The 17966-nt window shown below is 39.4% G+C and overlaps 1 protein-coding gene and 1 long non-coding RNA gene across 2 annotated transcripts in view; one reads left to right on the top strand and one right to left on the bottom strand.

Moving 5' to 3' along the window:
* Positions 1–17966, top strand: part of LOC149750634 (uncharacterized) — a 100028-nt gene that overhangs the window by 67441 nt on the left and 14621 nt on the right. The window contains exon 2 of the long non-coding RNA XR_016393929.1: positions 12777–12896. This is a non-coding gene — a long non-coding RNA (uncharacterized LOC149750634). The remainder of the gene's footprint in view (positions 1–12776; positions 12897–17966) is intronic.
* THEM4 (thioesterase superfamily member 4) overlaps positions 1555–17966 on the bottom strand; it is a 38273-nt gene continuing 21861 nt past the window's right edge. The window contains exons 3-6 of the mRNA XM_022564117.2: positions 13846–14002; positions 13146–13256; positions 5709–5833; positions 1555–2178 (exon numbers count right to left, since the gene is read on the bottom strand). Coding sequence (XP_022419825.1) covers positions 2138–2178; positions 5709–5833; positions 13146–13256; positions 13846–14002 — 434 coding nt within the window. The 3' untranslated portion in view covers positions 1555–2137. The remainder of the gene's footprint in view (positions 2179–5708; positions 5834–13145; positions 13257–13845; positions 14003–17966) is intronic.

Below are 17966 nucleotides of genomic sequence, written 5' to 3'. Positions count from 1 at the left end.
GCCCCCTTTTAACCTCTATTCTATTTTCTGTCTCTATGAATTTGCCTACTCAAGAGACTTCACGCAAGTAGAATCATACAATATTTGTCCTCTTTTGTATGGCATATTTTGCTTAGCATGTTTTCAAGGTTCATCCATGTTGTAGCATGTGTCAGAATTTCCTTCCTTTTAATGGCTGAATAATATTCTATTTTATGGATTTTACTTACCCATTCATCTGCTGATGGACATTTGGATTGCTTCTACCTTTTGGCCACTGTGAATAATACTGCAATGAACACTGGCATATAAGTACCTGTTTGAGTCCCTCTTTTCAATTCCTTTGGAATGGCTGGGTCATATGGTAATTTTATGTTTAGCTTTTCGAGGAGTTGCCAAACTGTCTTCCATAGTGGTCACACCATTTTATATTCCCACTAGCATTGTCTGAGGGTTATGCCAACACTTGTTATTTTCCACTTGGGTTGTTTCCACCTTTTGGTTATTATGAATAATGCTGCTATAAACTTTTGTGTACAAGTTTCTGTGTGGACATATGTTTTCATTTTTCTTGGACATATACCTAGGAGTAGAATTCCTGGGCCATATAGTAATTCTATGTATAACCTTTTGAGGAACCACCAAACTGTCTTCCATAGAAGCTGCACCATTTTATGTTCTGACCAACAATGTAGGAGGGTTCCCATTTCTTCATATTCTCGTTGACACTTGTTATTATCTATTAAAAAATTCTAGTCCTCTCAGTGAATATGAAGTGTGGTTTTGATATGCATTTCCTTAATGACAAATGATGGTGAACATCTTTTCATGTGCTTGTTGGCAATTTGTATACCTTCTTTGGAGAAATGTCTAATCAAGTCCTTTGCTCATTTTTAAATTGTGGGCTTTTTTTGGGCTGAGCTTTAAGAATTTTTAATATATTCTGGATACTAAACCCTTATCAGATATATTTTTTGCTAATATTTTCTCCCATTCTATAGGTTGCCTTTCTACTTTCTTGATAATGTCCTTTGATGCACAAAAGTTTAAAAATTTTATGAGGTCTTGTATGCTGCAACTTTGCTGAATTCGTTTATTAGCTTTAGTTTTTTTTGTAGATTCTTTGGGATTATCTACAGATAGACCCTGCCCCACCACCCACCCCCAGCCCAATTCATATGTTGAAATCCTAACGCCCAGTGTGATGGTATTAGTAGGTGGAGCTTTGGGGAAGTGCTTAAGGTGGAGCCCTCATGAATGGGATTAGTGTCCTTATCAAAAAGGATCCAGAGAGATCTCTAGCTCCTTCCACCAAATAAGGACACGGTGAGAAGGTACCAGATATGAACCAGTAAGTGGGCCCTCACCAGAAGGTGACATGTTGGCATCTTGATCCTGGACTTTCCATTTTAACTGTGAGCAATAAATTTCTGTTTTTTATAAGCTACCTGGTCTGTGGTATTTTGTTACAGAAGTCCAAATGGATTAAAACACTTAGGAAATGAATACAGGCTCCTTCCAGTGATGCTATTACCAATACTATGCTATTGGTAAGATACAATGACACAGCCTATGTTAAAATGGCACAGTAGTTTAATCCTTAGAATCCAAGACAACAGATGTGAGGTATCCGATCCTACAGGAACTAGTTGTGTTTCCTACTGTAGCCAAAAAGATTTGTTTAGATACAACAAAGCTGGTTTTGTAATTTATAATGCACACACACACAACACACACACACACACACATATTCGTGCACCCACATATTTATTCCTTCCTTTGGTTTTCTGGCATTTCCAGGTTTGTGGTAAAAGTTTCAATATGATTTTTTTCTCCAGAATGCAACGGATCAGACATCACACCTATGCAAACTTAAGGAGCCCATTAAAATTTTAGGAGAACCAGACACTTATCCTAAGGAGACAGAAAGAACTGCTGATACTCTCACAGGGAGTGTCTCTGTGTAAAAAAGTTTGGAAGGTGGAAATGGAGCTCCTGGAATTGTATTCAAAAGGCTTGTTTAGGAAGGTCCGTGTTAGCAGGCTTCACCCGATGGGGGATTCAACAGTGGGTGAGTAGAATAGGACTGAAGACAACTGCTTCTTCTGCAGGAGGGACAGCCTTACGCAGATTGGTGTGGAATTCACCAGAAGCTCTTTTATATCAAACTTTTTTCAGGATCCAGCTTTATAAATAAGCCTAAACAACAAAATAACAGAAGATGATTATAAGTCAACTGACTTCAATCTATCTGATGGGTCTTCTCTAAGTAGAAATACATATATACACACACAAAAGCACTTTGATTCATATTGGCACCTTCAGGATATCTGCCCACTCTCATTTTTCAGCCAAATTAAGAATCAACTTTTGGGGACTTCTCTGGTGGTCCAGTGGTTAAGAATCCGCCTTCCAATGCAGGGGATGCGGGTTTGATCCCTGGCTGGGGAACTAAGATCCCACATGCCGCAGGGCAACTAAGCCCACGTGCCGCAACTATTGAGCACGCAGGCCACAACTAGAGAGCCCACGTACAGCAACTACACGGCCCACGTGCTCTGGAGCCTATGTGACACAACTAGAGAGAAGCCCCGCTCCACAATGAGGAGCCTGCGCAGCACAGTGGAGGATCCCGCAAGCTGCAATGAAGATCCTGTGTGCCCCAACCAAGACCCAACACAGCCAAAAACAAATAAAATAAAAATAATAGAATTTAAAAAAAGGAAAGAACCTTAAGAACATTTATTAAAAAAAAAAAAAAGAATCAACTTTTGATTCTCACAATACTGTATTAGCTCTCCTGGGTAACCAGGCCCTCTGCCACTTGGTCATTTCATGGTTCATTACCACTTCCATTAGAGATAGTCAAGAAAGTGAAAGGAAGTAAAATTAAAACTGAGCCATCTGTTACCTTTATGATACTGAAAGGTTTAGTGAGACAGAAAGTATAAGCCACAGCCTGGAATAGGATTTTTACATTGACTGTGGATTCAAATTATTCATGATCTTCCTCCTGCTTCTTTTATCTATCATTCCAGCAAACAGCTGACACTTAAGGGAAAAATGAATTTCTTAAACAAGATACAAGAAGCATTAACCATAAAGGAAAAAATTTAATAAATGTGACTATATTTACATTAAAAACTTCTGTTCATAAAAAAGATAACTTAAAGCAAATAAAAGACAACTTATATACTAGAAGGAGATATGTGCAACTTATATAGCCAACAAAAAGATTCGTTTTATAAAAAATAGATAAAGAATTCCTATAAATCAGTAAAAAAAAAAAAGAGGAAAAAAAACCAATAAAAGAGGCTGAGAAAACAGGAATTTCACAGAATAGGAAACAAATATGGTCAATAAATATATGAAGAGATGCTCAGCTCCATAGGTAATCAGGGAAATGCAACTTTAGATCAAACTGAAATACCATTTTATAACCATTTGATTGGCAAAAATCAAGAAATTTGACTTTACCAATTGCTAGAAAAGATAGGGATCAACAGAATGTCATATATTGCTGGTGGGAATGTAATTTGGTACAGCTTTAGAAAACAATCTGGCATTTCCCTGTAAGGCTGAACACTCTTATACCCTCCAACCCAGAAATTCCACTCCTAAGTATATGCCAAGCTCTTGCCCATATACACCAGCAGGATACATGACTAAGAATGTTAATAGTAGCGCCATTCATAACAGTCAGAGGCCCACCATTAGAGGAAGAGATAAATCCATTGTGGTATAGTCACACAATGGAATATTATACTGCAGTAAATGAGCAAACTTCATAGCCAACCACATGGGTGAACTTCAGTAACATGAAGCTGGGTAGAAAAAAAAATCAAGTCCCAGAAAAGCACATATAGCACAATCTCTTTTCTACAAAGTTCAAAAACAAACAACTAAACAATATATTACTTAGGCACAAATATATTCTTTTTTTAAAATAAATATATTCTTAATCAAACTTAAAAAAAAACCCAATAAGGTAAAAGGAATGAAAATCACAAAATTCTAGATCAGAGTTACCTCTGAAGGAAAAATAGGAGGATGAGGTAGGGAAAAGTAATTAGGTAGGGATATAATATTATTAAGATTCTGGTTCTTGTTTGATTGCAGGTTTCAGGATGTTTATTATTAAATTAGAAAAATAAATACATTAGTGAATGAGTAAGTAAAAGATGACCATTCACGTACCAATAATGGCTCTGTATCCTAAATCAAGGATTCTGAGTAACCCAAACATGTGCATCTGAGGTCCATTAAAATAAAAAATAAAAACAACAAAAAGGGACTTCCCTGGTGGTCCAGTGGTTAAGACTCCATGCTCCCAAAGCAGGGGGCTGGGTTCGATCCCTGTTCAGGGAACTAGATCCCGCGTGCTACAACTAAGACCTGGAGCAGCCAGATTAAATAAATAAATAAATAAATTAAAAACATAAATAAATAAAACAAAACAAAAAGCATTGGATATCTAAATTAACTTGTCTAAGTCTGAAGCTACTGAAGGTGAGGCCTCCAGGACCCCTCACTTGCAAAGGCCCTGTGACAGCTGACGATATACAAAGTTACTCATTACAACAGTATTTGCAAGAGCAAGACTGAGAAAATATCCATGTCTAGTATCTCTAACTCCAATCCAACACAACAGTGCTCATTCTTGTTAACTCTTTTTCCATATCTGGAACTCCTCTGATGTGAGAAACCTAGCTCCCGTCACGGCTGCCAGCCTGTGCAGACGCCACCCTCTCTCCCTGTGGGCTCTGACACCCACGCTGCTCCCCATAGGGACTCCTTCCTTCCCATAGTTGGGCTCTGACATCCTGTGCTGGGCCACTCCCCTGTGCAGGCACCCTCCACTCCACTCAGGCTCCCAGACAGCGATGGGCTGCTGTAGCCACCCCTCCCTGTGGCTTCCCCCTTATCCCCCAGCCTACCATGCCTGACTCTACCTAATAGCTTTAGAAATATTTAGGAAGGAAGGAAGGGGTGAAATGGAAGGAAGAAGAAAAAGGCAAGAGAATGGGAAGAACCTCTCTACTTTTTCTACACTGATGATAACATAAACACATTCACTGTCCTGTAGCTTGTGTTTTTCATTCAATATATAGTAATGATATATAGCTCCATGTCATACAAAAATGAGTTTCCTTATTCTTATTTATGGCACCACAATATTCCACAATATTTTTTATGGTACACACAATATAGTTTATGGATGAACTGTAGTCTCTTTACCTAGTCTCCTATTGATAGATATTTATATTTTGCCAATCTTTTGCTAGTCCAAATAACATTGCATGAGTAGCACAACTACTGGAACCCTAGAGCAACCTTACACATTGTAATGTTGCACACATATTAGTATAACTATGGGATAAAATCCTGAAAATGGGTCAAAAGGTACATGACTATAATTTTGAGAGATATACCAGCTCTCTACCAGCAACCTTACACATTGTAATGTTGCACACATGTTAGTATACCTATGGGATAAAATCCTGAAAATGGGTCAAAAGGTACATGACTATAATTTTGAGAGATATACCAGCTCTCTACCAGCAATGAGTAAGAATACCTTTAACTTGTTCTTTGCATGCAGGGAATTAAGAATTTCTTGGCATGTATGGGTTATAAAACCAAACCAAAACAAAACGAAAACCCCCCAAAACAAAAAAAACCCAAAATAAATTAAACCAAACCTAAAATAGAAAGTGGCAGCTTCTTACCTGTTGCCTCTGAGTACAGGATCTTCTCATCAGCACTTCGAACATTACAGGAAAGAAACAATTTCCTCCCCTCAATTTTATCAAGTTGGCTATTTATCACAACAACAGAACAGAGGGGGATAGGTCTGCGGGAAAAAAAAAATGAAAAAATCCAGCTTTAATCAGATTTATGTGGCATTGAGGGATGATCAAGTGCATGACAGGGGTGGAAGTTTATGATACCTGGTATCAGTGGGTGCTGCTTTAGATAAAGTGCTGACACCACCAGTTGCTCACACCCCCTTCCTCCCAAGCACCATTGCTCTCAGGTGGCTCCTGGGCACCCAGTCCAGAGACTGCTGTTGTGGGTTAGGTTCAAAGAAATCACCAGATGATTCCAGCTCTGCGATGGCAGAGGCTGTCCCATCTGAAGGGAGCTGAAATCCTTTAAAGAAACGAAAATAGGACCATGGGATGGTCCCAGTCAGCTTCTCTCATTTTCTCTGTCAATCTCTGTCAGTTTCTCACCCAATCCCCTTTAGAGTAACTGTCACTAGAAAGACACTGAATAACAGACTCCTGGTAACAGCTTAATGTGCTAATTCAGTGCTGTCCAACAGAACTTTGCGATGACAGAAATGCTCCACAGCTGAGCTGTCCAATATGGTAGCCACAGATGGCTACTGAGCACTCAAAATGTGGTTATTGTGAATGAGAAACTGAATCTTTACATTTATTTAATTTCTATTAATTCAAATTTAAATTTATATAGCTATATGTATCTAGTGGTTACAATCACCTCTGGGAATCTTAGAGATATAGTACTATAATGAAACAGGTATCTCTTTAAAGGTATAATTTTAGTTGGTAGAAACATAATGTAGAGTAGGGAGGTGTGTTTTATGTTCCTATAGTACCATCATGTGGGTGAAGGAACTACTCCATGTGGAAAGGAAATTAACACTCTGATTATCCCTCTGTCCAGTTTTTGCTCCCAGTAGATTTTCCTGAACTTCTCGATGGAACAACTGAGCTTTGCCAATCCAGGATTTACTAAGACCCGGGGGACATTAGGTGTTCTTGCCTGCTCAGCATCTCCCTTTCCTACTAACGTTGCATCTTTCATTTATCCATCTGTCCTACCCCTCACCACACTCTCTCATTCACACACCTACCTTCCCCTTTCTTTGGGGAATCACCTCAATTTTCAGCCCATGTAGGTTAACTAGAGTTGACAGCTGATTCTTACCCCCCTGCCCCCTGCCCCCCCCGCCCCCCCAGTGACTGGTTGTGCAGGTGGGCATGGGTTGAAACTGTCAATCCTGGAGCTTGTGCTGCAGCCCTTGGGGCTGGGTTCTTTTTCTGCTGGAGTTGCTAGGCTTGCAAGATACAAGCCTGCCTGGTAGCTGTGGCACTACATTGGGAAAGGCTACCCGAGGATGAAGAAGTCCTAAAGGAAAAGTGTGGCTGAGACACAGGCACAGATTCCTAATGGCATCATTGAATACCTGCACCCAGCCATAACTGTCTTCTCAACCATGTAAGCCAATATGTTCCTTTTTTCCTTAAGCTATTGTGAATTAAGAGATCTATCTCTGGGACTTCCCTGGTGGCCCAGTGGTTAAGAATCTGCCTTCCAACGCAGGGGACACAGGTTTGATCCCTGGTTGGGGAACTAAGATCCCACATGCTGCGGGGCAACTAAGTCTGCGTGCCACAACTACTGAGCCCGCGCGCCTCAACTAGAGAGCCCGCGTGCTGCAATGAAAGATCCCACATGCCGCAACAAAGGTCCCACGTGCTGCAACTAAGACCTGATGCAGCCAAAAATAAAATAAATAAATAAATAAAATAAATATTAAAGGGCTCCCCTGGTGGCGCAGTGGTTGAGAGTCCGCCTGCCGATGCAGGGGACATGGGTTCGTGCCCAGGTCCGGGAAGATCCCAGATGCTGTGGAGCGGCTGGGCCCGTGAGCCATGGCCGCTGAGCCTGTGCGTCCGGAGCCTGTGCTCCGCAACGGGAGAGGCCACAACAGTGAGAGGCCTGCGTACCGCAAAAAATAAATAAATAAATAAATAAAAATAAATAAATATTAAAAACATTACCACCACCACCGATACATTAAAAAAAAAAGATCTATCCCTTACAATGAAAAATTCCTTGAATAATAAGAGAAAGGAAAAATACAAAATAATATAATAACTGTTTATAGAGTATAATTTTCTAAAGTTCACATGAATCTCAAGGGACCCTGAATAGCCAAAGCAATCCTGAAAAAGAAGAAAAAAGTTGGAAGTCCCACACATCTTGATTTCAAAACATATTACAAAACTACAATAATCAAGACAGTGTGGTACTGGCATAAAGACAGACATATAGATTAATGGAATAGAACAGACAGCGTAGAAATAAACCCTCTCATATATGGTCAAATGAATTTCTACAAGTGACCAATACCACTCAATGGGGAAAGGACAGTCTCTTCAAAAGTGGTGCTGGGAAAACTGGATATCCACATGTAGAAGAATGATGTTGGACCCTTACCTTAAACCATATACAAAAAATAATGTGAAATGGACTGAAGACCTCCATTGGGGAAAAACTTCATGACACTGGGTTTGGCAATGATTTCTTGGATATGACACCAAAGGTACAGACAACAAAGTAAAAAAAATAGACAAATGGGACTACATCAAACTTAAAAACTTCTGTGCATCAAAGGACACAATCAACAGAGTAAAACAGCAACCTAAAAAATTGGTTGCAAATCGTATATCTGATAAGAGGTTAATGTCCAGAATATATAAAGAACTCCTACAATTCAACAACAAAAAAACTCACAAAAACCTGATTTAAAAAATGCTTCTTCAAGCGAAGGACTTGAATAGACATTTCTCCAAAGATGATATACAAATGGCCAACAAGCATATGAAAAGATGCTCAATGTCACTAATCATTCAAAAAATGCAAATCAAAGCACAGTGAGCTATCACCTCACATCTATTACGTTGGCTACTATTAAAAAACAAAACAAAACCCAAATAACAAGTCGTGGTGAAGATGTGGAGAAACTGGAACCCTTATGCATTGCTGGTGGGACTGTAAAGTGGTGCAGCAGCTATGGAAAACAGTATAGTAGTTCCTCAAAAAATTAAAAGTAGAATTACCATGTAATCTAGCAATCCCACTCTGGGTATACATCCAAAAGGACTGAAAGCAAGACCTCACAGAGATATCTGCACACCCATGTTCATTATAGCATTATTCACAATAGCCAAGAGGTGGTAGCAACCCAAATATCCATCAACAGATGAAAGAATAAACAAAATGTGGTACATACATACAATGGAATATTATTCAGCCTTACAAAGGAAGGATATCCTGTTATATGATACAACATGGATGAATCTTGAAGACATTATGCTAAGTGAAATAAGCCAGTCATAAAAAGACAAATACTGTATGATTCCACTTATACGATGTAACAACAGTAGTCAGATTCACAGAAACAGAAAGTAGAATTATGGTTGTCAGGGGCTGAGGGAAGGGGGATATGGGAAATTATTGTTTAATGGGTATAGAGTTGCAGTTTTGCAAGATGAAAAAGTTCTGGAGATCTGTTTCACAACAGTGTAAATATACTTAATACTACTGAACTGTACATTTAAAAAAGGTTAGGACACTAAATTTTATGTTATGCCTTTTTTTTAACTATAGCTAGAAATTTAAAAAATATTTTAAAAATATAAGGCATGAAAGATGTTAAATCTAAAGTATCAGAGTGAACTCATGACCTTATTAAACATTAATAACTTTCCAGCTCTGACACTGTAATAGCCTAGCAGCAAGGTCATCCTGCCCACCATGAGAATACACGTGGAACAATCTAATATTTTTCTGGTCTTTAGCACTATTCTCCATTAAAAGGAATCAGGGATCTTTGTAGACTAGCTATTCTATGTCTTGGCACAGATGAACCTTACTGTTGTTAGAAGTAAAAGTAATGATAATAACAACAATGTTAATGATAAAAATAACAAGCAGCTAACACTTACTGAGTACTTGTTATGGGGCCAGATTCTGTCCTAGATGCTTTGCATGGGTTAATTCATTTATTGCTCACAATGACCCTATGAGGAAGGTATTATTATCCTCTTTTTAAAGATGAGGACATTGAAGCACAGAGAGGTTAAGTAACTTGTTGAAGGTCACACAGCTAATAAGTGGCAAAATGGGCATTTGAACCTGTTCCAATGTCTGTCCTCTTAACTAGTGATTATACTGTCTCTCAGGAGACAAGAGTACTTAAAAGCTAGCACAAGGAGTCAGTCTAAAGAGACTTCTATTGGCCAAATGTAACATAAGCATAGAAAAGAGGGTGATAATTGTAGTTAACTACATTATGGAAAGTTCCTAATGATTCTCAAAAAAAGGAAAAGCTAGCTCAAGGAGTATAAAACCATAGCTATAATTCAAGGACAATTATGATAGGATAAGTTTAATTTTTTAAGCAGTTTACACATAGAGAAGAGTATTGACAAGTAAGTGTTTCTTCTATGAAGTATGTATCTGTCTTATATGTATTTTACTCTGTAGAAGTAGGAAATGGTAGACACAGAGTAAGGGGTGTGTACAGGTAAGGTTTGGGGAGGCTGTATTCAAAGAATTATGCTTACACACACCATGGCATAAGCGAACCAATAGTTTTCTTAGCTGTAAAGTGTGGGTAGAGGTATGTAGAGGATACCTATGCTCAGCAAGGAGTCTTTCACGTGTTTGTCAAAAAGGCTTGAGAGTCTGCATGAACAAGGCAAAGACTTGTACAGCCCTTAGCATCTGCATCAGGACTGTTACCTCTTATGTTCCCCCAAAGTGTGTGAGGTGCAGGTGAGCTGACAGGTGAAAAGAATATTTATGCACATTCAGTGGATTTACATCCATGGATGTATGCCATTTGGGTGTTCAAAGTCCTGCATAATCTCCATAAGAACCCCCAATAATCCCCTCCTCCACACCAATAGGCAGAGAACTGTGAGGAAGCCAAACAATTCTGGAAAATGCAAGAATTATTCCCTTAACAAAATGCAAGAATTATTCCCCTAACAGAAAGGACTGATTACAGAAAAGAACCAGCTAGAAAGAAGGTGAATGTCTTGTCCAGTTGAAGATCCCTGAAAGAAAACTACATAGACACTTGTCCTATCTCCTGAGAGATGTTACCTCTGCCAATTAAATGAGATGCACTTAATTGTAGGTAATCAGTAAACCAAGGCAGAATAAATATGACTAAGACAAGTAGATTTAGATACTAAATAAGGGGAAGTACTAGGTTGTAAGGACAGGTGTAGATTTGGAAAGTCCCCCGACACAGCAAGGAATCCTCAACTCCAAGAGGAGCTCAGCCTCATGAATTCAGGCTCATGTTCCAATCATCTTCAAAGGCAAAATCCCGTCACATCAAGAATCACCAGGTTGACGGATTAGAACCTACAAATTTCGCTGATATGAGTTGGTTTCTTTACAGTCTGACACAATTGCCATAAGCCTGGGGAGTTTATAAGAATGAGTTATTCTAACCTCAGGAAAATATAGGTATTGACAGCCAGAAGAAATTAATCAAACCCAGAATGAAAGACATTTAATAGGCTAAGTGTAGCTGAAATAATAAGTTTTGTAATCACTGAGATAATTTTGCTTAGAAAAAACTACCATACTAGGCTTGTTATTTTCTTTACTGAATTAGTTAAATCTGATTATGTTTTTAATTAATGCTTTAGTATTTAAAATAATTTATGTTGTATTATTTATAAGCATGGATTTATTAATACGTCTGTGGTTGTGTTAGTTGCTGACAATGAATTTATTTGAGGTGATAGTGATAGCAGTTAAGGGACCACTTTCCCAATCTCCCTTAATGCTAATGAGATTAAATGGGTGTGCTGTGTAGTACTTCCAGGAAGTCTCTTTGAAAGAGAGAAGACAGCTCTTCCCCACCTTCCTCAATCCTGCTGTGTAGGACATGTGATGATGGCTCTTGCTGCCACTCTGGACTGTAAAAAGATGAGCTACAAAGAGCCTGCATCTCTGGGAACCAGGGAGCTGCCATACTAGATTTCTTTCACATGATAAATTTCTATCCTAAGTCATTTTTATTTTGAAGTTACTAATATTGGCAGTTGGGGGGGAGGAAGTTAAAGCAGCTGGCCTCCAATTTATTCACTCTGTGTGTGTGTGTGTGTGTGTGTGTGTGTGTGTGTGTGTGTGTGTGTGGTGGGGAGCAAAGAGAAACACTCCTGGGAAAAAAAAGGAGGCAAATGACCCTGTCTAATTTTTTCTCACTGGGCCTGCAGGTAAATAGACCAGGAGTTGGCAAACTATGTTTCACTGGCCAGCTGCCTGTTTTGTAAATAAAATTTTACTGGAACACAGCTATACCCATTTATTTATATATTGTCTGTGGCTGCTTTTGTGCTACAGTGGCGAGTTGACTAGTTGTGCCAGAAACTGTATGGCCTGCAAAGCATAAAACATTTATAGAAAAAGCTGTGATGACCCCTGAAATAAACTAATGATATTTGCTAGGGGGAAGAGTCCTTTTCTATAGAATGCCCTGAGTAGGATATGCCTGGCTAAGTATTACTTAAAATATTCAATAAGTAAACCCATAATCTATGAAGCATGGCTCCCTGATGACTGCCACATAAGCCATACAACTCTCTGGGGTATAAAATGGAGATGTTCCTACATGCTTCCTACTGTGTGAAATAATAACCCACAGAACCTCATCTGGAGATCTCTATTGAACTCTGTTCTTAAACTCTGTTCTGCCCTATTGCTCTCTTTCTCTGTGCCTATGCCAGTATCCATACTATATGACTTAGAGATAGATATAGCTGCATAATTGAAGAATTAAATAAGCTCATGCTGAGCTTTGTTTTTGACGGATACCAAACTTTTCTTGCTGCCCTTTTACTTCTTTGTGCGAAGTTATGTAAAACTTACGTTTTGTTATGTAGTGGATGTTGGTGCTTCACTCAGATCCCCTTCAATCCTTTTTTTCACCTTTGTTTTTTGGGTATTTTTCTTAGAGCCTGCTTTGCTCAAACACAGTGAGCAAGAAGTACCTGGGAATTTATAGTCCCCAGGATAGCCCTTATCCTATGAAGAACGTGTGAGAGAATATGAGGACTCCAGCTCCCTTGCCTGAGGTAGGGAAAATACTGAGGCACACATTTCACTCCAGAGTTCCTTACATGAACAGGCTGAAGCTACCCTTTGCAGGACTGAGCGCCTAACCTTGGGTGGCTTCTTCCCCTTCCCTGTCCTTCTTCTCCTACACCCTAGATAGTTTTCTCTGGGAGTACTTCCTTTCTTGCATAGAAATCCTTTGCTCAGGGTCTGCTGCTGGGGAACCTGACTTATGACATCTAGGAAGCAAAGAATACCCATGACTTTACCTTTTAAAATTGATGTTGAGATTGGCAGTCATGACAATTCCCCCAGGTATAGCTGCACACATACCAACAGTAGCATCAATCATTGTTGCAATGGCACCTCCATGAAGGAATCTAGTTACAAGAGGAAAAGAGAAATGTGTTCACAAGTTCTGAAAACAGCCCCTTAAGAGAGAAAAATTATCCAAGCCTCCCATATAATCTACTTCTGAAAGTTCCACTTAATTCATGTTCAATGTACTGAATGTCAAATTATATCCATGTTCTCACCTTCATTTTGTTCATAGCATAACACTGTAGTATTTGTAACAAAGCCAGAACCTAATGATAACCAGGTCACAAGCAAGCAAAAAGCTAAAATCCAATTTAGAAAATTTATATTATGTTTTTATTAAACTAACTATACACATCATTGTTTAAAAATTTAGGAAATGAAGATAAACAGAAGAAAAAGAAATTTAAAATTATAAGGCTATCTAGTGACAAACCAATATTAACATGTTAATGATACTCTCTAAAATTATACTCTTTTGCCCTATGTCCTATACTTCTGTCATTTAATAATTTACAGTAAACATCTATCCGTGTCAATAAATATAAATCTACATTACCATTTTAATGTCTTCATTGTAGTCCATGGATACAGGGCGATACTATAAGATAACAACCTCTTAGATCCACATTTCTAGGCTATCATTCTTACCCAGGTACCCCTTGTAGATAAGGACCTCCTTGAAACAAGCAAACTGTCCTTTTCTCATCATCATTATAGAATATCACATATTCAAAGCCCAGGCCATCCTCATAGCCTCTGGTGAAGAGCTGGGCCTGTGACAGTTGTTCTTTCACAAGCTTTGAGTCTGTAAGCAAATGAAGTGGATGGGCACATGAGAAACAGGTATGAGAAAAATACCATGACAGAGACAAATATCTGTACCCTGCAAGAATCACAGGTCAATGGATGATTGATTAAAATGCCAACCAGGTGCAAAACTGAAGGGGCTGGGAGGGTCCCAGAGAAACAGAATACAGGATCTTTGCTCCAGTGGAATTAGTGTAACTGGGAACATAGTAAAAATAAATGAAATCAAAACAAAGTACTAACACATGGCAGTCATGAAATATAGTACATAAATACAAAGGGTATATGGAATAAAATAGTAAGGTATAGACAGAAATCCTTCTTAGAATAAGTGTGACTTAGATGAGATTTAAAGGAAGTGAGTAATGTAACAGTAGAGAGGTTTTCCTTGCAGACATGAGTTTAGCCGGAGCAGAAGATAGTTATCATACTGAATCAGAAACAGAGGCAGGTCAGCCCAGTATTCAAAGTGATTATGACTCCTGAGTCTCCAACTCAGGGTTAGAACCATTAGGGCTCATGAAATCAAATTAGTGGGTTGTAGGCAGACTTTAAAAAGAAAATGAATGCTTCACATGTATCCTGGATAAGTACTAGTGTGCTCATTTAGATATGTTTTTTTCAATTATACAACTGTGCACAAGTTGTGTGTTCTGGGTTGTGAGTCAAAATGTAGGTAACTTCAAAATAAAGCCTGAAAGCTGCTGCTGAGGGAAGGGCATGTTTGTCCTTTAATACCCATTTTAAGATTTAATTCCCCAAACTCTTAGCTTTCTTTCACAGCTCATCATGATTTGCCATGTATAACGGTGATTCTTTTATTGATACCAAATTTACATTTACAAACTTGGAAAAGGATATGAGATGAGAAGATCTGGGAGAAGTGGGGAGGACAAGGGAGGATATTATTTAGGCCTTGAGCATCTGGGGGCAGGCACACTGTCTCTTGGACTTTGTGTGCTCAACAACTGGCAGATAGGCACATACTATATGCGCTCTAGCAGTGGTTGAGAAACTGAATGATTTGGAGGGCCAGACAAAGAAACTTAAAATTGAGAATCAGTCTTGTGGTACAGTAGAAAAGAACCTTGTTTTGGAAGTTGGGAAATTTTTCATGACTTAGCTTTGGCCTAGAATTTGCTCCCTTCTCCATACTTTATCCATACAGTGAGGAGATAAACCTAAATGACCTATAAGATCTGTTCCAACTCTAACACTCTGGGACTTCAGGATAAGATAGGCATCAAACCCTCCTAATTTTTTAGCTAGGAGTTCAAAATTTCTGGTTTAGATTACTAAACCTTGAGGTTACCTCATAAAAATGGGAAAAATAAAGATGGTGGGGAAGTCTGTTAGAAATGCAGAATATTGGGCTCTACCCCTGACCTACTGAAGCTGAACCTACATTTTAACAAGATTACCAGGTGCTTCATATTCATGTTACATCTGAGAGGAACTGATCTTTTAAGACATGGGATAACACTGAAGGTAGCAGAGGAGTAACATGATCAGATCTGAATTTTGAATCACTCTGCTAGCTGGATGAAAGGAGAGGGATAAGAAAGATGAGTGAGAAGATCACTGAAACACTATAAAATCACAATCACCCAACTTTTCTGCTTGGTGGGGTGATTTTCTCCAGCTATGTTCAGCTACGTGAGGGCCTGTGCAAATAAGAGATGGCAGATGTTTAGATTCATCCAGGGCCGGGGTTTTCCTAGATAAGTATGCTACAGAAGCTCAGATAAAAGAGGGCTATGGGGACAATGAGAAAGTAGAGGACTCAATGAACTGAAGGTATTAATGAGGCCAAAGAATTTTTTCTGTGGGGGCTTTGAACAAGTAAGCTGGAAGGAAAAAGGTTATGGTCAGAAAAAGGATGTCTAAATGTGTGGATTTGGAGGTTGTGCACTTTCTGAAGATGATAAGGCTCAAGATGTCCTCAGGAGTGCATTGCTGGGGCTGTGCAAAAGAAAGGTCATAGGTGATGAGAAGGTAAATAAACTGAGGAGCCATGGCGTGGATGGTGGGTTGCTGAGTTGGGTAGAGAGGAAAAGAGTTAACCAGGTGCTGAAATACTCAACATATAGGGAAAGTTGGTAGATGACAGCTACAAGAAGGGAAAATTGAGGGTGATAAAGTCGGAAAAAGTGAGATGGTATAAACCTCAAAAGGAATGGGTGTTTTCTAACAAGGAGGGGAAATAATAATTTGAAAGCAAGTATGGGTAGCAAGGAGGACCTCAAACTCCTCCCTCTTCTGAGAGGGTCAAGTTTCTGATAAGAGACAATAGGTTGGATGAAGGGATAAGCAGAAACATGTGGGAACTGAACCCTGGAAACTACTGACATTTAAGGAGTGGGTAGAAGGAGAAAGGGAAAATTGGTCAGAGGTTTGTGAAAGCCAAGAGACAAAAAACATTTCAAGGAGAATGAGATTAACAGTTAGGTCCAGCACAGTAAGGGCTAAAAAATGCTCACAAAATACGGCAATTAGGTCGCTAGTGGCTTAAGTGAAGAAATTTCAGTAGAGCTATTAGAGTAGAAGCCAGATTGCACTGGGTTAAGGACATTCAATTAATTTTGTGATATGATAAATAGTTAGAATGGAATTAGTAACACAAATTACTAATTTTCCCCTTCATTTGTAAAACAGTTAATTCTTATTTCTCTCTATATTGGTGGTTCTATAAAGAAACTTATGAACTCTACAATTTTTCTTGGTTAAGGTAGTTTTATTTTTGTTTCATTCATTTCTTTGGCTCTGTTGGGTCTTCATTGCTGCATGGGCTTTCTCTAGTTGCGGTGAGCAGGGGCTACTCTTTGTTGAGGTGTGTGGATTTCTCATTTCGGTGGCTGCTCTTGTTGCAGAGCATGGGCTCTAGGTGCGTGGGCTTCAGTAGTTGCAGCACATAGGCTCAGTAGTTGTGGTGCTTGGGCTCAGTAGTTGTGGTTTGAGGGCCCTAGAGCATGTGAGCTTCAGTAGTTGTGGCGCAAGGGCCTAGTTGCTCTGTGGCATGTGGGATCTTCCTGGACCAGGGACTGAACCCGTCCCCTGCACCAGCAGGCGGATTCCCAACCACTGCATCACCAGGGAAGCCCCTGTTTCATTAATTTCTTCAGAAAATATTGAAGTATTCAGCAAATACCATGAGGAAACTGAGGCAAAAAAAGGTAAAGTAACTTGCTCAGGATCACACAGCTTCAAGTTGTAGAACCAGAATTTGAACCCACTCACTATATTTCAACCATGAAATTAGTTGTCAGATTTTGGATGGCCTCTAAAGCTGTGTGACTGAATGAGATTACCAACAGAGTTTAGTGAAGCAAGGAGTACTAAGGATTGAGACATGGGGCACCCTAACATTGTTTGAGGACAAGGAGGAACTGGCAAAAGAAACTAAAAAGGACGAACCAGTGAAGTAGAAGACTGTGGTGTCCTGGAAGCCAAGTTCAAGGAGAAAGGAGTTATCAGCTGTGCCAAAAGCTGAGCAAGGTCATTGGTTAGCAACATGAAGGTCACCGGTGACAGTAGTTCTGATGGAGTGGTGGGAGTGAGAGTCTGCTTGGAGAGGTTTAAGAGAGACCAGGAAGAGGGAAACCCAGTTGTGGCATGTCTGTACACTGATGAGAAAGATCTAGCAGAGAGGGATATCCTTAAGTAGGCCAAAGGGATAGACTACAGTGCACCAATAGAAGGCTTGGCCTCTCATAAGAGTATGGTCAGTTCATTCATAACAGGAAAAAGCAGAACATCAGGCACAGACGCAGGGAAGAGGGTAAATGAGGTAGGGGTTGCTTGGAAATTCTCTTCTGATTGCTTTTATTTTCCATGAAATAGGAGGCAAGATCAGCTGAGAGTGAGGCTTGAGAAAAAGAAGGTAGGAAATAGTCATCTAGGAGAGCAGGAGAGCGAGTAGACGAGGGAAAAATGAAATATGGTTGTCAGGCAATGTTAAGGGC

This window comes from Delphinapterus leucas, chromosome 1, assembly GCF_059928025.1.
Source record: "Delphinapterus leucas isolate spDelLeu-1000000601 "Yukka" chromosome 1, BTC_Dleu_Yukka2, whole genome shotgun sequence".
Classification (NCBI taxonomy): domain Eukaryota; kingdom Metazoa; phylum Chordata; class Mammalia; order Artiodactyla; family Monodontidae; genus Delphinapterus; species Delphinapterus leucas.
This window is presented reverse-complemented; position numbering and strand designations above follow the sequence as displayed.